This window comes from Vulpes lagopus, chromosome 2 (assembly GCF_018345385.1).
Source record: "Vulpes lagopus strain Blue_001 chromosome 2, ASM1834538v1, whole genome shotgun sequence".
NCBI classification, from domain to species: domain Eukaryota; kingdom Metazoa; phylum Chordata; class Mammalia; order Carnivora; family Canidae; genus Vulpes; species Vulpes lagopus.
The window spans coordinates 66,490,003-66,511,233 of NC_054825.1; the positions used below are offsets into that span (position 1 = coordinate 66,490,003).

Below are 21,231 nucleotides of genomic sequence, written 5' to 3' on the forward strand. Positions count from 1 at the left end.
CTAAAATTGTGCACAAAACAAACTCAAAATGGCTAAATGTGAGATCTGAAACCATAAAATCCATAAGAGAACACAGGCAATAATTTCTGACATCAGTAGTAGCAACATTTTTCAAGATAGGTCTCCTCAGGCAAGTTTATATTTTTATTATAACAAAAATAAACTACTGGGACTATATCAAAATTTTAAAAAACCATCAGCAAAATAAAAAGGCAACCTACTGAATGGAAGAAGATATTTGCAAATGATATATCTAATAAAGGTTAATAACCAAACTATACAAAGAAATTATACAACTCATATCAAAAAACCCAAACAATCCAATTATAAAATGAGGAGAGGATCTGAATAGATACACAGATGGCCAACAGACACACAAAAAGATGCTCAACATCACTAATCATCAGGCAAATGCAAATCAAAACCACAATGAGATATTACCTCACACCTATCAGAATGGCTAGGATCAAAAGGACAGGACATGGAGAAAAAGGAACCCTCATGCATTGTTGGTGGGAGTATAGATCGATACAGCCACTGGGGAAAACAATATGGAGGTCCCTCAAAAAATTAAACATAGAAACATCATACAAGGTGGGGCACCTGCCTGGCTCAGATGGTTGTCTGCTTTTGGCTCAGGTCATGATCTCAGGTTCTGGAATCAAGCACTGTGTTGGGCTCTCTGCTCAGCGGGGAGTCTGCTTCTTCCTCTCCCTCTGCCCCTCCCTCAGCTCATGCTCTCTCTCACACTCTCTCAAATGAATAAATAAAATACTTGAAAAAATAAGAAACATCATACAATGTAGTAATTCCACTACTAAGTATTTACTCAAAGAAAATGAAAACACTAATTCAAAAAGATATATGCTCCCCTATGTTTATTGCAGCACTATTTATAATAGCCAAGATATGGAAGCAACCTAAGTGTCCAACAATAGATCAATGGATAGGGAAAATGTAGTACATATATATAATGAGATATTACTCAGCCATAAAATGGATGATTTCTTGTCATTTGTGACAATGTGGATGGACCTAGAAGGTATTATGAAAAGTGAAATAAGTCAGACTGAGAAAGACAAATGCCATATGATTTCACTTATATGTGTGATCTAAAAAACAAAGCAAATGAATAAATAACAAAAAGCAGAACCAGATCTAAAAATAGAGAATAAACTGATGGTTGCCAGAAGGGAGTGAGGGGATGAGCAAAATGGATGAAAAAGAGGTGGAGATTCAGGTTTCCAGTTATGGAATGAATAAGTCACCAGAATAAAAGGCACAGTATAGGGAATATAATCAATGATATTGTAATAGTATTGTATGGTGACAGATGGTAGCCATATTTATGAGCATAACAAAAGGTATAAAGAAGTTGGATCACTATGTTGCACACCTGAAACTAATGTAACATTGTATATCAACCATAGTCAAAAAAAAAATTTTTTAAAGCTATGGTTTTCAGATAATGTGATATTGGCATAAAGACAGACAAGTAGGGATCCCTGGGTGGCGCAGCGGTTTGGTGCCTGCCTTTGGCCCAGGGCACGATCCTGGAGACCCGGGATCGAATCCCACGTCGGGCTCCCGGTGCATGGAGCCTGCTTCTCCCTCTGCCTGTGTCTCTGCCTCTCTCTCTATCTCTCTGTGACTATCATAAATAAATAAAAAAATAAATAAAAAAAAATAAAAAGACAGACAAGTATATGGGGCACCTGGATGGCTCAGTCAGTTAAGCATCTGACTCTTGATTTCGGCTCAGGTCATGATCTCAAGGTCATGACATGGAGCCCTGAGTGGAGCTCCATGCTCAGTGGGAAGTCTCCTTGTGATTCCCTCCCTCTCCCTCTGTCCCTCCCCTTGCCGATGCATGTGTGCATGCTCTCTCTCTCTCTCTCTTTCAAATAAATAATCTTTAAAAAAAGATAGACAAATGCAACAATAAACAGAATAGAGTCCAGAAACAGATCCATACATTTATTGTCACCTGCTTTTCAACAAAGGTTGCCAAGATAATTCAATGGGAAATGAAAACCTTTCCAATAAATGGTGGGAAACAATTGGATAGCCATATGTAAAAAAATAAACCTCAACCCTTATCTCATGCTACATACAAATATTAATTCAAGCTGGATCACAGACCTAAATATAAGTGCTAAAATCATAAAATTTCTAGAAGAAAACACTAGAAAAACTTTTAGTGCCTTGGGTTTGGCAAAGGGTGCTTAAAAACAGCCAAAAACTACAAACCATGAGGGGCACCTGGGTGGCTCAATCAGTTAAGCATTGGCCTTTGGCTTATGCCATGATCCCAGGTCCCTGGGATAGAACCCCAAGTTAGGCTCCCTGCTCAGTGGAGAGTCTGCTTCTCCCTCTCCCTCTGTCCCTCCCTTTCCACTCATGCTCTCTCTCTCTCTCTCTGTCTCTCTCTCTCTCCCTATATATCAAATAAATAAATTAAATCTTTTTTAAAAACTATATAAATCATGAAAAAAATGAATAAATTGTACTTAATCAAAGTTAAAAACTATTATTCTTCAAAAGACATAGTAAAGAAAATGAAAATCCAAGTCACAGACTGGATGAAAATATTTATAAAATATTAATCTGACAAAAGACTTGTAGCTACAGTATAAAAGAAAATCTTACAGGTCAATAGTAAATGAAAATCCTGCTTAAAAATGGGCAAAAGATTTGAATATGCCCTTCAACAAATAAGATATCTAGGTGACAAGTACATGAAAAGATGTTCAACATCGTTACAGAAATTAAAATTAAAAATAAAAACCACAATGTGGTAATACTACACACTTATGAGAGTGACCAACATTTTAAAAAGACATGTTAGCAAAAATGTAGAGCAAATGGAACTCTCATACATTAGTAGTAGGAATGAAACATGGTACAACCACTTTGGAAAACAGTTAGGCAAGTTCTTAAAAAGGTGAACTAGATAGTCCCAGATAGTTACCCAAGAAAATGAAATACATGTCCACACATAGATTTGTATACAAATATCCACAACAGCATTGTTCATAATAGCCAAAAGCTATCTAAATGCCCATCAATGGTGAATAGATAAATTATGGTACCTCCATGCAATGAATGTTGCACAACATGTGGACAATTCTGGGAGGCATGCTGCATACTTCCTAGGAGTGCTGGTAGAATGAAGCCCCTTACCTACAGCAAGGACTACCTACCTTAGGAATCATCTCTGCCTCCCTAAATCATTCTCCATGTTGTTTGAGTTCCATACCTGGGATCATATTCCAAATACTCTACTTTCATTCAGGTCTGTCTCAGGTTCTGCTTTTGTAGAAAAAATGAAACTGAAACCATATATTTATGATGGTGGGAATGGTTAAGTAAATTTGAGTAAATCAATACAACAAATTATTATGTAGACAGTTTTAAATGTTTACAAATAATGACACAAAATTGTATTTGAGGCAATTTAAAGTTTTCTTTAAAGAATTCAACATGTGGATGTCCAATTTTCCCAACACTACTTATTGGAGAGACTTTTTTCCAGTGGATAGTCTTTCCTCCTTTGTCAAATATTAGTTGGCCATAAAGTTGAGGGTCCACTTCTGGGTTCTCTATTCTGTTCCACTGATCTATGTGTCTGTTTTTGTGCCAGTACCACACTGTCTTGATGACCACAGCTTTGTAGTACAACCTGAAATCCGGCATTGTGATGCCCCCAGCTATGGTTTTCTTTTTTAATATTCCCCTAGCTATTCGGGGTCTTTTCTGATTTCACACAAATCTTAAAATAATTTGTTCCAACTCTGTGAAGAAAGTCCATGGTATTTTGATAGGGATTGCATTAAATGTGTTAATTGCCCTGGGTAACATTGACATTTTCACAATATTAATTCTTCCAATCCATGAGCATGGAATATTTTTCCATCTCTTTGTGTCTTCCTCAATTTCTTTCAGAAGTGTTCTGTAGTTTTTAGGGTATAGATCCTTTACCTCTTTGGTTAGGTTTATTCCTAGGTATCTTATGCTTTTGGGGTGCAATTGTAAATGGGATTAACTCCTTAATTTCTCTTTCTTCAGTCTCATTAGTGTATAGAAATGCCACTGACTTCTGGGCATTGATTTTGTATCCTGCCACACTGCCAAATTGCTGTATGAGTTCGAGCAATCTTGGGGTGGAGTCTTTTGGGTTTTCTATGTACAGTATCATGTCATCGGCGAAGAGGGAGATTTTGACTTTTTCTTTGCCAATTTGAATGCCTTTTATTTCTTTTTGTTGTCTGATTGCTGAGGCTAGGACATAAAAGTCAGAAATTTCTGTATTTTGCACAACCTGTATTGTGCCTTATTAATGGCACACAAAAAATATTCACTGAATGAACAAGTATTACTGTAAGCAAACTAGCCAATGAATAATAAGCCAAAAATACAAGGTGCCAAACATATTCCTAAATCTTTTTTGTAATTAGCAAATCAAGTCCATCAAACTATACTATAAGCAAGTAGGACATATCCCAATGCAAAAATAGCTCAACATTAGAAAACCCATCAGGGGCACTTGGGTGGCTCAGTGGTTGAGCATCTGCCTTTGGTTCAGAGCATGATCCTGGGGTCCTGGGATGGAGTCCTGCATCAGGCTCCCTACAGGGAGCCTGTTTCTTCCTCTGCCTGTGTCTCTGCCTCTCTCCGTGTGCCTCTCATGAATAAATAAATAAAATCTTAAAAAAGAAAGAAAACCCATCTGTGTAATTCATAGTGCTTTTTTTAAATCATTATTTAATACTGAATAGAGATTTAATAAAATTCAATACCCATTAACAAATTTCTTTTAATCTCAGCAAACTAAGAACTCAAAAACAACAGGAAATACAAAGTATGTCTCTAACTTGATAAAACATATGCACTAGAAACTTATATATATTATGCACAAGACCTGAAGTTCGACACTGAGCCTACAGCACTGGAGACACAACAGTACCTGAAGTCACAGAGTTTATGATCTACTGGGAGAATACAGGTAAGTAAGCAGGTAATCATAATATAATGTGATAAAATGTTATGACGAGAGAATTAGAGGGTGCCCCAGTAATACCAGAAAGGCACCACCATTGATTTGGCTGAAGATAGCCACCTACACAGATAATAAATACCTTCGGGGAAAGGATAGAGTTATTTTAAGTTTTGTATGGCCCAGTATCTAAAACAATGCCATACACATAGTAAGTCTTCAGGAAATGTTTCTCAAATGAATGAGCAAATGAAAAATATGAAAGAGAAGCCTTAGACTCTTTTGGGAAGTAAGATACAGATTTTCTTTTTTTTTTAAGATGTAAATTTTCAATAAATTCAATGATTTATTACAAATTTGATTTCTTCTAAAGAGTTCATTTGGATATGAATACACACACATACACACACACCCCATTACACATAGTATCAATCCTAAATACTCACAGGTACAAGGGATTTGTATTGGCTAGTTGAAGAGTTTGTGTTTTCACAGGCTCCACAGCTATTAACATATCTTGTTCTATAGCCATAGGAAGAACAGAATATCCACAATAATCTATATGTTCTCCTAGAAAAAAAAAAGAGAAAGAATTTTTAACATTGCAGCATAAGAAATAAGAGAAACTCAAAGTAGGCTGATATACAAGAAAAATTTGACCATAAGTCAGGTTTTAACAGAAAATAAAAATACTATGCACTGGAAACGATTCAGTTCTCTTTTTCTCCTAGACATTCTAGCCTGAAACATCTGCTAGATAAGTATATTATTTATTAGTTTCTGTTAATTTTTAGATTCCTTTAAATCTTCACAAGTTTCTTTCTACTTTGTAATTCATAGTGATCATCTTCAAACATATTGTTTTGTGACTAGTTATATGGAGTGTCAAAAAATACTACTATCTCATTTCTCTGTTGCTCTTTCCTATTACTTTGTTAAATATGAACAATTGAAGGGACTCCTGGGTGGCTCAGTGGTTGAACGTCTGCCTTCGGCCCAGGGCGTGAACCTGGAGTCCCCAGATCGAATCCCACATTAGGCTCCCTGCATGAAGCCTGCTATTCTCTCTGCTTGTGTATCTGCTTCTTTCTCTCTGTGTCTCTCATGAATAAATAAAGAAGTAATTTTTTAAATATGAACAATTAAAGCCTTTAGCACACTCTGCCTTACATTACCTCATCCTTCCTTATTAGCCAACACGCTAAGTTGAGGACTTTGCTTTATTCAAATTTGTGGCATAACTAAATGCCTAACCAATTTTTTTAAAAGATTTTATTTATTTATCCAGAGAGAGACAAAGACATAGGCAGAGGGAGAAGCAGGCCTCCCACAGGGAGTCCCATGTCAGGCTCCCTGCATGGAGCCTGCTTCTCCCTCTGCCGGTGTCTCTGCCTCTCTCTCTCTCTTTCTCTCTCTCTCTCTCTCTCTCTCTCTCTCTCTGTGTGTGTGTGTGTGTGTGTGTGTGTGTGTGTGTCTCATGAATAAATAAATCTTTCAAAAAAAAGATAAAAATAAAATGAAATGATAAAGAGTTGGGTTCTTTTTTATGGATTGACAATGATGGAGAAGTGGTTTTCAAAGCTGTCATTCTCACAAACTTCCTTCAAAAAGACAGGGATATAAAACAGTGGTTTCACAAGGAGAAAGTTATACATTTATCTACATGAAACTGCATCCTTTTCTTTCTTTGCCTGCTGCTAAAAGAGTCAAAGCTGCCCTCTTCTGATGCCCTAGATACCAGCCCCTCTTGCCTTCAGGAAATCTGCTCCATCAGTTCCTCCCTTCTCAGTTATCTACAATCTCTCTCTCCACTGGCTTTACTCCATTCCCCCTCCCTCCTTCATTTAACCATGCTCAAACATCCCTTTTTAAAAAAAAAAAAAAAATCCCCCATTATTTGCCTCAAAGTAAAATAAGTCACCTGAGTTAATAATAATTGAGCTAGATATTGGTTACATGGGAGTTCATTATATTACTCCAACTATTTTTTGTATGCTTACATTTTTAATTATAGAAAATTTTTTTAATAATAAATTTATTTTTTATTGGTGTTCAATTTGCCAACATACAGAATAACACCCAGTGCTCATCCCATAAGTGCCCCCCTCAGTGCCCATCATCCATTCACCCCCACCCTCCGCCCTCCTCCCCTTCCACCACCCCTAGTTCACTTCCCAGAGTTCGGAGTCTTTATGTTCTATCTCCCTTTCTGATATTTCCTACCCATCCTGGGTGGATGGGGGATGGACAAGGGGAGGGGAAGGGACAGAGGCAGAGGCAGAAACAGACTCCCTGACAAGCAGGGAGCTGACTCAGGCCTCTGATCCCAGGGCCCTAAGATCATGACCTGAGCCAACGGCAGACACTTAACAGATTGAGCCACCCCGGTGCTCCCAACATGTCACTACACTTTTAAAAAGGGCTTCCCAGTATTCTTCCAATCCAATGAATAAATGTAAAACCACCAAGAGTATTCACCACAATCTAAAAATTTAACCTGCAGCACAAAAAAAAATCTTTTCATCTTTCATGAAAACATTATCTTTTTTTAAATATTATATTTATTTATTCATGAGAGACACAGAGAGAGAGGCAGAGACACAGGCAGAGGGAGAAGCAGGCTCCATGCAGGGAGCCCGATGTGGGACTTGATCCTGGGTCTCCAGGATCAGGCCCTGGGCTGAAGGCAGCACTAAACCGCTGAGCCACCTGGGCTGCCCATGAAAACAATATCAATAACCAGGTTTCAACAAATTTTTTAAATAAGTGGAAAAAATTAACATTAATAACATGCATTGGGATAAATGAAAACATAGTGTGTTCCCTAATACAAAAGCTTATCTTACTATATGAAATACTCTTCTCAGTTCTCCTGGGAAAAATTAAGAAAAAAAAAAACAGGATTTTAACAAAAATTTCAATCTTACCAAAGGAGGAAAAAAAATTAGAAAAGAACTTCTTTTTTTTTGTTTGTTTTTTATTGTTGTTTTTTGTTTATTTTTTTATTGGAGTTCGATTTGCCAACATATAACACCCAGTGTTCATCCCGTCAAGTATCCCCCCCTCAGTGCCCATCACCCAGTCACCCCATCCGCCCGCCCACTTCCCCTTCCAATACCCCTTGTTCATTTCCAAGAGTTATGAGTCAAGAGAAGGAACTTCTGAAATACCTATTATGTTGACTCTTCCTGGTGCTCGAACATAAAACTTGGGAATGGATCCATACTTAGAGTTAAACATCTCCTTTAGCTTCAGCAATCTGAAAGCAAGAGTACAATACATCACAATATCTGTATCACAGAAAAATCCATAAAATATACATACACACATTTCATATGCCTACCACCATTAATTATCTCTAAAAAGAAAAGCAAAATTCTTTTACTGACATACTTCTTTGAAAATCCTAGGATACGACAATACAATAATTCCCTAAGTGACACAAGTGTATAGCTAAGAACACAGAAGAGTAAAAAAGACTAATGTATTCAACAGGAAAAACTATTTCCCTCAAGTAAAAAGAATATAACTTTTTGTAGAATTCTTAATGATATTTGGAGAAGGATCTCTATACTAAAAGAAAGAGTATGGGGTAGTGTTTCAGTTTCCTAGGGCTACCATAATACTACAAACTGGGTAGTTTAAAAGAATAAAAATTTATTGTCTCACTGTTCTAGAGGCTAGAAGTCCAAAACCAGAGTGTTAGCAGAGCCATGCACCTCTAAAACCTGTAAGGGAGAATCCCTCCTTGCCTTTTTCTACTTTCTGGTAATAGCCATCCATCCCTGGCATTCCTTGGATTACAACTGCATCATTCCAAATTTTGCCTCTGTCACCACATAGAATTCCCTGTGTGTCTCTGTGTCTCTGTTTTTCCTTTTTATAAGGACACCAGTCTTAGCAAATTAGAGCCCACCTTCATTCACTATGATCTCATCTTAACTTGATAAAATAATTATATAAAGATGCTAATCCAAATAAGGCCACATTCTGAGGTTCCAGATGGACATGAATGGGTTGGGGGTGAGGAGTCACTATGCAACCCAGTACCAGTAGTCAAATGAAAACTAGACTGGATATCAGGAGACCACAGTTCTAATTCCAGTGGGGCAAATCATTTTCCTTTGGCCTCTCTTCTGTGAAATTATAGAGAATATGACTAAATATTCCTTATAGGCCTCCTCTAGATCCAAAAGTCTTATAATAGATTTAATAATTTTATACCATTAAGTAATCTCAAAGCACTTCTATGAATGAATACGTCTCATTGATTATCATCCCACATCATAGTGTATCTGAATAATAACACCAGGACAATAAATATCTATAAAAGCTTACTATATTCAAGACTCATTAATTAATTGATCTTAAAGATGAATTCATTGTAAGAAATAGAAAATCACACCAAAACCAGCTCAAGGAAAAAGGAAGTTTATTATAATAATAGAAAGAGATGTTGAATATCTTTGGAAGTTATTCAAGATGGCCTCTAAAGAATCAGACAGCCGTCAGAAACTGCTTATATTAGTGTCTTTGGTTCTCTTTTCATGTCTAATTCCATCATCCCTCCAAAGACACCATCTCTACTTCCCTTTGCTCAATGCTGTTGACATTTCAGTTGCCTCTGTTAGCATCTTAGTTTCTGTTCCTCCATACCTTCCATTTTCATGACACTGTAACCTCAACTCTACAAGATTTAATGGCTCCAATGTCCCATAGTATCTGATTAGATCTCTGTGCCCATTGATTCAAATTCTCAAAAAAGATAATCTGGTTGGCAGAGCTTAGGAAACAATAAGAAAACAGAGGTAGTAATCTTGATATCAAACATCATAGAATGTAAGCCAAAGAGCATACAAGGAAAATTCTTAATGCTGAGGGCTTCAAAATGAAGGTAATAGTTTAAGAAATGCCTCCAAATGAAACTACAACCATTTTAATAAGGCAAAAATTATAAGGAATGTAAGGAAATACAGACAGGAATATACTAACAATAAGAGACTTAAAAAATACCATTCTCAGTATAATAACAGATCAGATGGACAAAAGAAAGAATGACTCAAACAACAAAATTGATCAAGTAGATTATGAATATGTACATATATTTAACATCATACTCTGATAATGGGGTATATAACTTAAGAAAGCATGGAATATTCACAAATATTCATCATATATTAAATCATAAAGAACACATCAGTAAATTCTCATATATTAATGATAATATATAATATATAATTAAATATACAATAACTATATAATATAGTTATTATTATAAATAATATATTTGTTACAAATAATAATTTATAATATATATTATATATGTAAGAAGAACGTATGCATATATTAAACAAAAAATTATAAAGCAAGTAAGGTAAAATGTTACCTCCTGGATAATCTGGGATAAGAGTATATGGTAATTTTTTTTTTACTATTTGACTTTTATGCACGTGAAGTTATTCCAAAATAACTAAAAAAATTTTAAGGCGTGCCTGGGTGGCTCAGTGGGTTAAGCATCTGACTCTTGATCTCAAGGTCGAGTTCAAGCCCTACTTAAAAATTTTTTTTTTGTTTTTAAAGAAGCATTTACTAGTGCTTTTCTAAGTACTCTTAGAAATTAATAACAGCCCCTGGCCTCTAGGAAAAATCTGGCAGAAAAGAAAAATAGCTAAACTAAAAAGTACAATATAGAGACAATAGAGTGATAAGCCAGACAAACACAATCCTTTGGGAGCACAGAGAAAAGCTATTTCATCCCTACTGTAGAAGGTGGTAAAATAAATCCAGAAGGGGGAGGATAAGTTAGAGAAGGCTCCCCAAGAAACAATAATAGTTGAATTTTAAAGGATGATGTCAGACAAGTGGGATGAAGTGATGTATTCTAGGCAAATGGAATGAAAAGACCCAACATACTGTATTCAGAAAATTATAATTAGGATTTAAATACATCAGAGGAGGAGGCTTGTGGTAGTCTAGGTCCAGGTCTTAAAGGGCCTATTAAGGAATCTGGCTTTAAACCCATAGGCAATGAATGTGAACACACATTTACAGATAGAATGACATTAATCAGTTTCACACCTGAAAAAGCTCATTGAGAAATGTATGAAAGATGGGTTATAGGAAGACAAAGCAAAAAAAAAAAAAAAAAGGAAATCCAATAGATGGCCATTTGTAGTAAACCTAGAGAAAAAGGCTGAGGGTACATTAGTGATAGGGATAGAGAAAGGTGAAAATTAAATTAAGGTGATATTCAAAAAGTCAAATCCATAGAAATTGGTGATCAATTAGAAGTAAGAAAGAGTGAGAGAGAGGGAGAAGCATGTAACTCCTAGTTTTCTGGCTTCCATTACCCCACTAGCCTCAAAAAGAGGTTCATGTTGTTTCTGCTTGTGAAAATCATATGCAGACAAAATTCAAGTTCCACTGAATTTGAATCCTTATTAATTTGCTTTTATAAGCACTGCAAACACAAATAAAGTGAAGCGCTAACAGCAAAGTTAAAATAAATTCATCTCCTAAAATGTGCTTTAATGAAATGATTTTGGGTTCTCAAATGTGCCGTTTTCCCAGACTACCTCAGGAAGGCAGTCTGTCCTCGCTTTATTATAACTGCTCAGTGCTGGAGGCTTACCATTCAACGTTCCTCCCTTTGAAATTCAAATGCATGGAGGCTATAAAAGGAAACAAGAAAAGTATTTCTCTCTAAGAATAGAAAGAACTGAAGTGTACAATGTTTTTCTAAACTTCATACCTAATCCTCTAATAATGAAGCAGTATGGCTGTAATTGGGGAAGTAGCTGGATTTCAAAGCTCTGGGCGTCACCAGCAAGACTCCATTTCTTAAAAGATGGTCATTTAAAGTATGCCCCCTCCTGAAAAGTACAATGAGTATTTTCAATATGAAAATAACAGCTCCTACAAAGATTATACTGTTAAAGGCAGAACTAGCCAAAAGATCACCATACAAATTGCTGAATCTGGTGCTCTGAATGCTTTTGACTTAGGATATATCACATATATATGTATGTGTGTATATATATATATATATATATATATGTCTATATATATAAAATAGAAGTTTTAGTAACAGAACTTGAGAAAAATTATGATTACAGTAATTATGATACAGTAAAATTATGATTACAGAAGTGGATTTTAGTATAAGGACTCATTCTCAGAAAACACCAGGGTGATCATATAGCTAACCGCAGAGGTGAAGGAATTAAAATTTCAGGAGACAAAGTATGTATCTTTAGTTTGCCATTGTGACCTTAGGCAAGTCTCCCACCCTGTCTGTGCTTTGGTTTCCTCTTCAATATCAGGATACCTAGTCACACATTACAGAAAATATTAATTTTTACTACTATGAATAATTGGTTAATATGTATTTTTATGGTGAAAGGGATCAGAATAATGCCACTCCAAAATATGCCATTTGACATAGGATTATCTTCAGCAGAAGGCCACAAGAAATAGCAGACACAGGAAGCGCTCTCTACCCTCCCTCTGTCTGCTTAAAAGCAGGACATACATTTCCCCTTCCCTTTGTGAAAGTGTCTCTCCTCCCCTCTCCCACACCAAGAGATGACTCATCACTAGAGATTTCACAGACTGGAGTCTACATAAACAAAACTTACTAAAATAACCCTTACCTTCCATTAGTTCTCCCCATATAGTCCCCCACTACTTACCACCCCTAGAAGCCCAAACAGCGTTCCTTTGCCTACTCACTTCTCGCAATCTATCATCTTGTTAAAATAATATAAATTCCTAGATCCAACCACTTCTGAGGATTTTACTGCTTTTCTGTGAAGCCCCCTAGTGGATGTTAAATAAACTTTTTCTCCTGTTAATCTACCTTTGGCAGTGTGACCTGGAGGACCCAAGCTACTAAATCTAAGAGGGAGAGAAAAAGTCCTCTCTTATAATGGTGATTTATGTGAGTTCAATATCTTACTTTCCACAACTACAAATTGAGGATAATAACAGAACTCACTGCAAAGTTTTGTTTTGAGGATTTTTTTTTCAAGATTTATTTATTTATTTGAGGGCACCTGGGCAAATGAGTTGGTTACGCAGGGTCCTGGGATCAAGGCCCACATCAGGCTTCCGCCTCAGCAAGGAGTCTGCTTCTCCCTCTGCCCCTGTTAGTTCTCTCTCTCTCCCTCTCTCTCTCTCTCTCTCTCTCATACACGCTTTCTCTCAAATAAATAAATTTTTTTTAAAAAAGCATTTATTTATTTGAGAGGGAGGGAGGGAGGGGGGAAGTGCCAGAGGGAGGAGAGAATTCCAAGGAGTCTCTTGCTGAGTGCAGAGCCCCACACAGGCCTTGATCTCAAGACCTGAAATCATGATCTGAGCCAGAATCAGGAGTCAACACTTAACTGACTGAGCCACCCAGGCCCCCTTGTTTTGAGGGGTTTTATAAGCATGCTAAAATTATTAGTTATGATTTTAATTGTTATTTTGAAAATGTGATGAATGTTAAAAAGGGCATTTCAAAGCATAGATGACTGTCACTGAGGGAGGGGAAACCTTCACAATAAATTCCTCCTGATCAGAAATTCAAATGTAGGGGTGCCCGGGTGGCTCAGTAGGTAAAGTGTCTGCCTCGGCTCAGGCCATGATCCCAGGGTCCTGGGATCAAGCCCCACTTTGGGCTCCCTGCTCAGTGGGGAGTCTGCTTCTCCCACTCCCCCTGCTTGTGTTCTCTCTGTCAAATGGGTGACTAAAATCTAAAAAAAAAAGATAAAGCTGAGAGAAAGTAGATATTAAGGCCAAGGTTACAATTATTTAGAATATAACCAGGGATTTATATATCAAAACTTACAAGATGCAACCATAATGATACTTAGAAAAAACTTCAGTATAGGAAAACAAGAAATAATGAATATAAATAAAGTATGCATACAGCACAAGAAGATAGCAATAGAGAAATCAGAAGGAATGAATGAAAAGCGGGGATGTCTGGTTGGCTCAGTGGTTGAGCACCTTCCTTCCACCCAGGCCCACATCAGGCTCCTGCATGGAGCCTGCTTCTCTGTCTGCCTGTGTCTCTGCCTCTCTGTGTTTTTCATGAATAAATAAATAAAATCTTAATATATATATATATATATATATATATATATATATATATATAAGCAGAATTTACTGAACTAGGGTTCCCCCTAGCAGACATGGTCCAAATAATTAGAAACTGGTTCTTTGATAAAAACAGTAATATAGAAAAAAATTTTGAGTCTCATTATACAAAAAATCAATATGAGAAATAAGAGACTATAGATTCAAGAAAGATTTTTAAATTTTTTAATACAGAAAAAGGGGTGATTTTTCTAAGAAAATATAAATTTCTAAAAATTGCCAGAAGAGACACAGAAAAAGTAAGTCAGAAATAATCTCCTTAACAAAGCCCAGAAAATGTTAGGAGTTAGTTCTACCAGACCTTAAAAGAAAGATGATCCTTTGTTTTTATAAATGGTTCTAACAGTACAAGCTATGGAAAGCCTTTCTGAAGTGGGAAACAAAGGCAAAAGAAAAATTAAATTTCCTTACTCCTTACAGTCCATCAGCAAGTCTTTGAAACAGGCAAAGTGACATTCTTCTAGGAACTCAGCTGCCTACATGCTGACACTTTGCTAAGGGCAAGAGGCAATCTTAGCCCGACCACCACCACCTCCCCCGGCCCCCGCCAAATCCTGTACGTCTATTTCACATACAAAATTTCCTTGGAAATTTCCTTTACCTCTAAACCTCCCCCCAAGATATTTGTTAGCAATCATCCCCCAAGCTTATGACCCACCAATATACATCTGAAGGATCTCATGACTAAGGTTTTATTGGACAGAATAAATGACCTAACAATAGCTAGCCCCCTCAAGATCCTGGAAACCTTGCTTCCAAAATTTCTTCGAGGCTTATATTATCCCTAACCCCCTCTCAGCTTGAAGGTATATAATTGCCACCCCTCACAATCCCAGTGCAGCTCTTTCTGCCCACAGGTCTTGTCCCTGTGCTTTAACAAAACCATCTTTTTGCACCAAAGACATCTCAAGAATTTTCTTGGCCATCAGCTTCCAATCCTAACATCTTTCCTATATCACTTTCCATCTCCTTTTGAGAGGCCAGAAAAACCCGGGTGCTAAAACAATAGCCCCCAAAAGCAAAATATAGGCTACTATCACTTGTGAAAACAGAGAAAACCTAAGTAAAATGTTGGTAATTTTAATCCAACACACATCATTTAATATTTGTGACCAAACAGAGTTTATTCTGGGAATCTAAAGAGAGTAGGAGGAAATCTATTAATTAAATGCACTATTACAACAGAATAAAAGGCGAAAACTCTAAATAATTCCATGGTCCTCTCAAAATATGCCACAAAAAAAATATTCAATAACTAGGACTAATTTTTTAAAATAAAATTTAAAAGTCAAAAAAAAAAAAAAAAAGCCATGGACATCCTAGAAAAGAAAGAAATGTCCTAAATTTAATAAAGGCTATTTATCAGAAATAGTAAACATCTTATTTGATGACAAAATATTAGAAGCTTCCCCACTGAAATCAGAATAAGGAAAGGGTGATATCATATACAAGGGTACTATAATGCATAAAGTATAAAATGTCTACACAACAAAGGATATCATCAAGTTAAAGGGAAAGTGCTAGACTGGGAACAATATATAATATATGCAAAACAACAAATGGTTTATATCCAAAACTACATCTGTTCATAGCAAAAAATGCATACATACATAAAGATTTCCTAAAAACTCAAGAAATAGATAATCAAATAGCATCTTTTTTTTTTTGCAGGGCTATTTGGCAGTAATTATCAAAATTTCAAATATTTATTACCTTTGATTCCATTTCCATGAATAAGCTTAAAGAAATATCATCAAAAATACTAAAAGATACATGTACAAAGATGGTTACTGGAGCATTGTTTATATGAGTGAAAAACTGGAAACTTAAATGTACACGGTAGTTTAGTAGTTAAATAAATAATGGTATTCATACTATGAAATACTCTCAGCCCTAAAAAACAATGATACAGGGCAGCCCAGGTGGCTCAGCAGTTTTGCGCCGCCTTCAGCCCAGGGCGTGATCCTGGAGACCCAGGATTGAGTCCCATGTCGGGCTCCCAGTGTGGAGCCTACTTCTCCGTCTGCCTGTGTCTCTGCCTCTCTCTCTCTGTCTCTCATGAATAAACTAATAAAGAATCTTAAAGAAAAAAAAAGAAAAAGAAAAACAATGATATAAATCTTTATGGAATGATATGCCAGGATCTATGGGAAATATTGTTAGGTGAAAAAAATAAAAGAAAAATAAATTCCACATGTATGAACATAATGATACCATTTTTATAAAAAATGGTAATAATGATATAAAGATACAGTGATACTATAAAGATAAAATGATATTGCAAGAATGTAAACCAAATGGATAACTTCTAAGACGGAGTAAGAATTGGCAGCATAGGATAGCAATCAGAGACTATAGTGAGGAAAGGAACTGTGGGATTTTCAAGCTTTAATGAATATTTTTTAAAGAATCCAAATCTTCCATATTAAGAATACATTCATGTAGCATCATTATTCATAAAGCCAAAAGATGGAAACAACCCAAATGCCCATCAATCAGTAACAGATAAACAAAATGCGATATATCACACTAGAGAACATTATTCAAGCATAAAAAGGATTGACATACTGATAACATATTACAACATAAGTGAAACTTAATAACATTACATTAAGTAAAGAAGCCAGTCACAAAAACCACATATTATATGATTCCCTTTATTTGAAATGTCCAGAATAAGCAAATCTATAGAGACAGAAAGTACATTAGTGGTTGCTTAGGGCACGGTAGGAGAGGGTGGGATGGGGGGCCTGGTGATAGTTTAGGGGATACAGAGTTCTTTGGAGGATGATGAAAATGTTCTAGCTTCAATTATAGCAATGGCTGTACAATCCTGTGAATATACTAAAAACCATTTAATTGTAAACTTTAAACAAGTGAACTGTATGGTATGTGAATTATGTATCAATAAAGCTGTTATAAAAAATAATAACAATCCAACAATTTAAAAGTTCATTCCAAAGAGAAGAAAAAGAGAAGACATACACCACTCCTAAGAATGCAAAGAAAGCTAAAAGAGTGGAATCTGAAGAAGTCTTACAGTACAGGGTGCATGCAAGATTGAAATGCAGAAAAATAAAATTAGAGTTTCTATTTCTATTTGACATTTATATAAAAAGAATAAAAAAGAAATTAAGTTTACTGAAATGTTTAATGTGATGGACTAGTGCCTTTACTCGGATGATCATGTGAAGTTGAAGAGGCATTCTAAAGAACTAGTAGGAATTCCAAAGAAGGTAGTCTGACCATGGGGCCCTTGTGCATTTTTTCCCCTTCAGCATATTTCAACATATGACCAGTTAGGTGGGCTTAGAGATACACTATCTAGATTTAACTGAACTCATCCCTGTTAAAATGAATAAGTGGCTGAAACATTGCTTGAAACTTGTCACTGTATTTCATGCAGAAGTGAAAAACAAGAAAGTGGCACAACGCAAGTATCTGACCACTATTCTGATCTCTTCTGCAGCTAGCACAGAATAAATATTAACAATAAATATCTGTTGCGTGAATGAATACTGTGAAAGTCATAAAGGCAAGAAACAGCTTTAAGGAAACCTAGTAAACAACTCTTCACTTTTCGTACATATTACCACCATTTCCCTTCCCCCACAGGTAATTATAGAAATAGTAAGTATTATGATTAAATCCTAACGAATGGGAACACAGAAGAAATTAATACACAGATACATTGTATGTAAAAAAAAAAACTAAACTACAAGGGTCCAGATTATTTTCATATAGGGAATTCCTCATGAATCTTATTTGAAGCATATCTTTCAGAATGTGTCCTAATTTATTCAAGTGTGTAAGTCCAATTAGTACCTCCCAAGGACCTCCAGGGAATATCCAAAGACATACACAAGTAGTCTAAAGCCCTGCGGGTCTCCATGCCAAAAACTGTTTCTTCTGGGTAACTAAAGACCCATTGTCTGCTTTCTTTCTTTTTTTTTTTTTTAATTTTTATTTATTTATTTATGATAGTCACAGAGAGAGAGAGAGAGAGTGAGAGAGAGAGAGAGAGAGAGAGAGGCAGAGACACAGGCAGAGGGAGAAGCAGGCTCCATGCACCGGGAGCCCGACGTGGGATTCGATCCCGGGTCTCCTGGATCGTGCCCTGGGCCAAAGGCAGGCGCCAGACCGCTGCGCCACCCAGGGATCCCCATTGTCTGCTTTCTTAGAGGTGAAAAAGTATTTGCAGGTTTTAGTAAGTTATAATATCATCAACTGTCACATGACCATGAAAAACCAGGAAGTAGGGAGAGTTGGAGGGCTTAACCCGAGAGGAAAAAAAAAATTAACAGGGAAAAAAGTAAAAAATCACAAACAGCAAAGGGGGGGACAAGTCAACCTTAGAAAAGCTGCGAGGCTAAAAAGTAGCAGGCTAGAGACTTCGTTCTAGGAGATGGCCCTCCTGGGCCAGAACCAGGTAGGTCTACAAAGTATCCGCAAGATGCCCTCAAGCGAAAAGATCCTCCACTAGGTATCCCTAAGCTACAGTCCTCTGTGGCTAGGCACTGGCAGCCCGTTCATTCCCTAAGTGACAGTGCGCAGATTCTGTGATTTGCTTAAAAGGATGTAGAGACCAAGGGGGTTTTGTGGGGGTTTGGTGTTTGTTTTCGATGACTATTTTAGAAAGGGGACTTTAAAAAGCAGTCCCAACTGGCAGGCAAGACAGAGACAGAAGGGTTCAAAGCCAGCTTGGGCACTTCTGCTAAGGCCCGGCAGAAAGGGTACCAGGGTACCGCCCCCCGCAAGCAGGGGGAAAGAAGGATCTCTCTGCACCAACGAAGGAAACACCCAACCCCCGACAGGGATCGAGGTGTAGAGGGTCTGCGGCGTGGCCTTTCTCGCGCGCCCGGGCGCGCCGCCTTCGAGGCTCCCCGGCCTTCGGTCCACGCCGGGGCGCAAAGCCCGCGCCCGCGCCCGCGCCCGCGCCCGAGGAGCCGGGGGCGCCGCTCTCCACCTGGCCTACCCCGCCGGGCCCCAAGCGCGGCGTCTCCTCTCCCCCACCTGGGATGTTCCGCCACTTGGACTCGACGCGTGGCAGGGCCCTCCGTAGCCATAGCGCGCTAGATCCTCCTTCCCTCCTTCCCTCCGCAGTGACCAGGGCGAGGCAGAGCTCCCAGGTAACCACGAGACGTCTGCGGGGAGCCTCGGCTTCCGGGCGGCTCGGCCTCGGCCCTCGGCCCGCGGAAATCCTGGCGCTCGGCGGGCGAGGCGGGGGGGGGGGGCGGGGGGCCGCTTCCCGCCGGCCCCGCCCACGGCTCCTCCTCCTGCCGCTCGGAGCTCGGAGCTCGGGGACCCGCGGCCGGACCCGCCGGGCCCCTGCGCCAGCGCCCGCCGACGCGCTCAGAGGTTATGTTCTGTGCCCTGGGGCGGTAGGTCTGAGGACACAATTATAACCTGGCGCCTCAGGTGGCTTTTTCCTTTCCTTTTTTTAAAGTTAGGGTGCCTTTTTTTTCTTTCGTGACCAGCAGCTACACCCCCAAATTACGCTGAATTGTTTAGTTACGTCTTTTGCGTGGATTATTTAATAACCAGGCAGCATAAAATTGATGCAGCATTTGATCTAAATGTATTTGCTTATTTCCAGAATGGAGGCATTGGGGGGCCTTCCTAGAACACAATGAATAGCGCAAAGAAGAAAATACGTGTCTTTCAACCAGCCAAGAACTCTGCATCCAGGTCAACCCTTTCATTTTACAGCTACCTAGAGAAATCCTAGATAGCCTACTCAAAAGGCACACCATTTCCATCCTATCATTCTAGTATATTTATTTCCTTCACAGTTCTCATAAGTTCTGCATATTTCTTTTCCTTCCTATGGTCGCCTCACCACCTCCACCATCACTACCGCTGCAAAGTTAGCAAGTTGAGGGTAGGAACTGTGTATTTAGGCAGCACCTGGCAGATAGGCTCTTAATAGGTAAGAGGAACTGAATGAACAAATGAAAGGTGAAGTGACTTCCGAAGGTCACACTGTTGATTGCTAGTAAAACTGGAGTTGTCAATTGAGCACCGTCAGTGCTGCTTTAGTTCAGAGGAATCATGGGAGGATTAATGCAGAACATAAAGAACTTCTAGATTTCAGTAAAGGAAACGAATAAAGACAAATTTGTAATGACAGTATAATTTTGTCTGCTCCGTGCTTTGCCTCCACACCCATACATCGTTCTGAAAAGTAGGTAGTTCATTTCATAGACCTAGGGATGTATCGTCACCATTTGGGGTGGGAATAAAAACAAATGGACATTAGAGATACCAAAATGGCAAACAACAATAATATTGCTAAAAGTGTGCAACATTGCATTTTTACAAGATCAATGTCAGTGTAAGAAATGAAAACTCCGGGGACCCCTGGGTGACTCAGTGATTGACTGCCTGCCTTTGGCCCAAGGCATGTCCTGGGTTCCCAGAATCGAGTCCCATATCGGGCTCCCTGCATGGAGCCTGCTTCTCCCTCTGCCTGTGTCTCTGCCTCTATCTCTCTCTGTCTCTCATGAATAAATAAATAAATCTTTAAAAAAGAAAAAAAAGAAATGAAAACTCCTAGCATGCCCCAATCATCTCTCTTTTTTTTTTTTTTTTTTTTGCACATTCCTCCTACGGCAGTTTTAGAGATAAAAGATGTAACTGCAGTATAGAGCATTCTGAAGGATCAATATGAGAAGTTGGTTGAGTTAAAGATGATACACTTATTAAGCACTTTGTAAGCACTAGTGTTTACATACATCATTTTATTTAATCAGAAAAGATTGAGGCAGCTTAAAAGGAACACTAACTAGGAAAGGTCATTAGTCTATAAGGTGGGAATGTAATGAGATCATGCAAACTGTATTTATCAGAACTCCTCTCAGGAAGGAGTGGGTATTAAATGTAGGGGGAAATAACATATTCACTAGCCACTTAGGTTGTTTGGTAAGATCAAGGAATATGATCCAACAATACATAGTCATCAACTTGCCTTTGAAAGAGAAAATTCCTTCCCTGAGTGAAGTATATAATTTAGGCTATAGCCAAAGTTGAGGTATTTATCACCATCCCCTCCACTTTTGCTACACAGTTAGGGCAGTAGCTGTGTTTCTCTATAA

General features: G+C 38.0%; 1 protein-coding gene across 2 annotated transcripts in view; it reads right to left on the reverse strand.

The window, feature by feature from the left end:
- GALK2 (galactokinase 2) overlaps nucleotides 1-21,231 on the reverse strand; it is a 136,927-nt gene that overhangs the window by 111,316 nt on the left and 4,380 nt on the right. Inside the window, exons 1-3 of one of the 2 annotated variants that reach the window (XM_041743190.1) lie at nucleotides 19,151-19,349; nucleotides 8,167-8,255; nucleotides 5,443-5,566 (exon numbers count right to left, since the gene is read on the reverse strand). In XM_041743190.1, the coding sequence (XP_041599124.1) occupies nucleotides 5,443-5,566; nucleotides 8,167-8,255; nucleotides 19,151-19,203 (266 nt within the window). In that variant the 5' untranslated portion in view covers nucleotides 19,204-19,349. Of the gene's footprint in view, nucleotides 1-5,442; nucleotides 5,567-8,166; nucleotides 8,256-19,150; nucleotides 19,350-21,231 lie in introns of those variants that run through there. The other variant, XM_041743191.1, reaches the window with a different exon arrangement.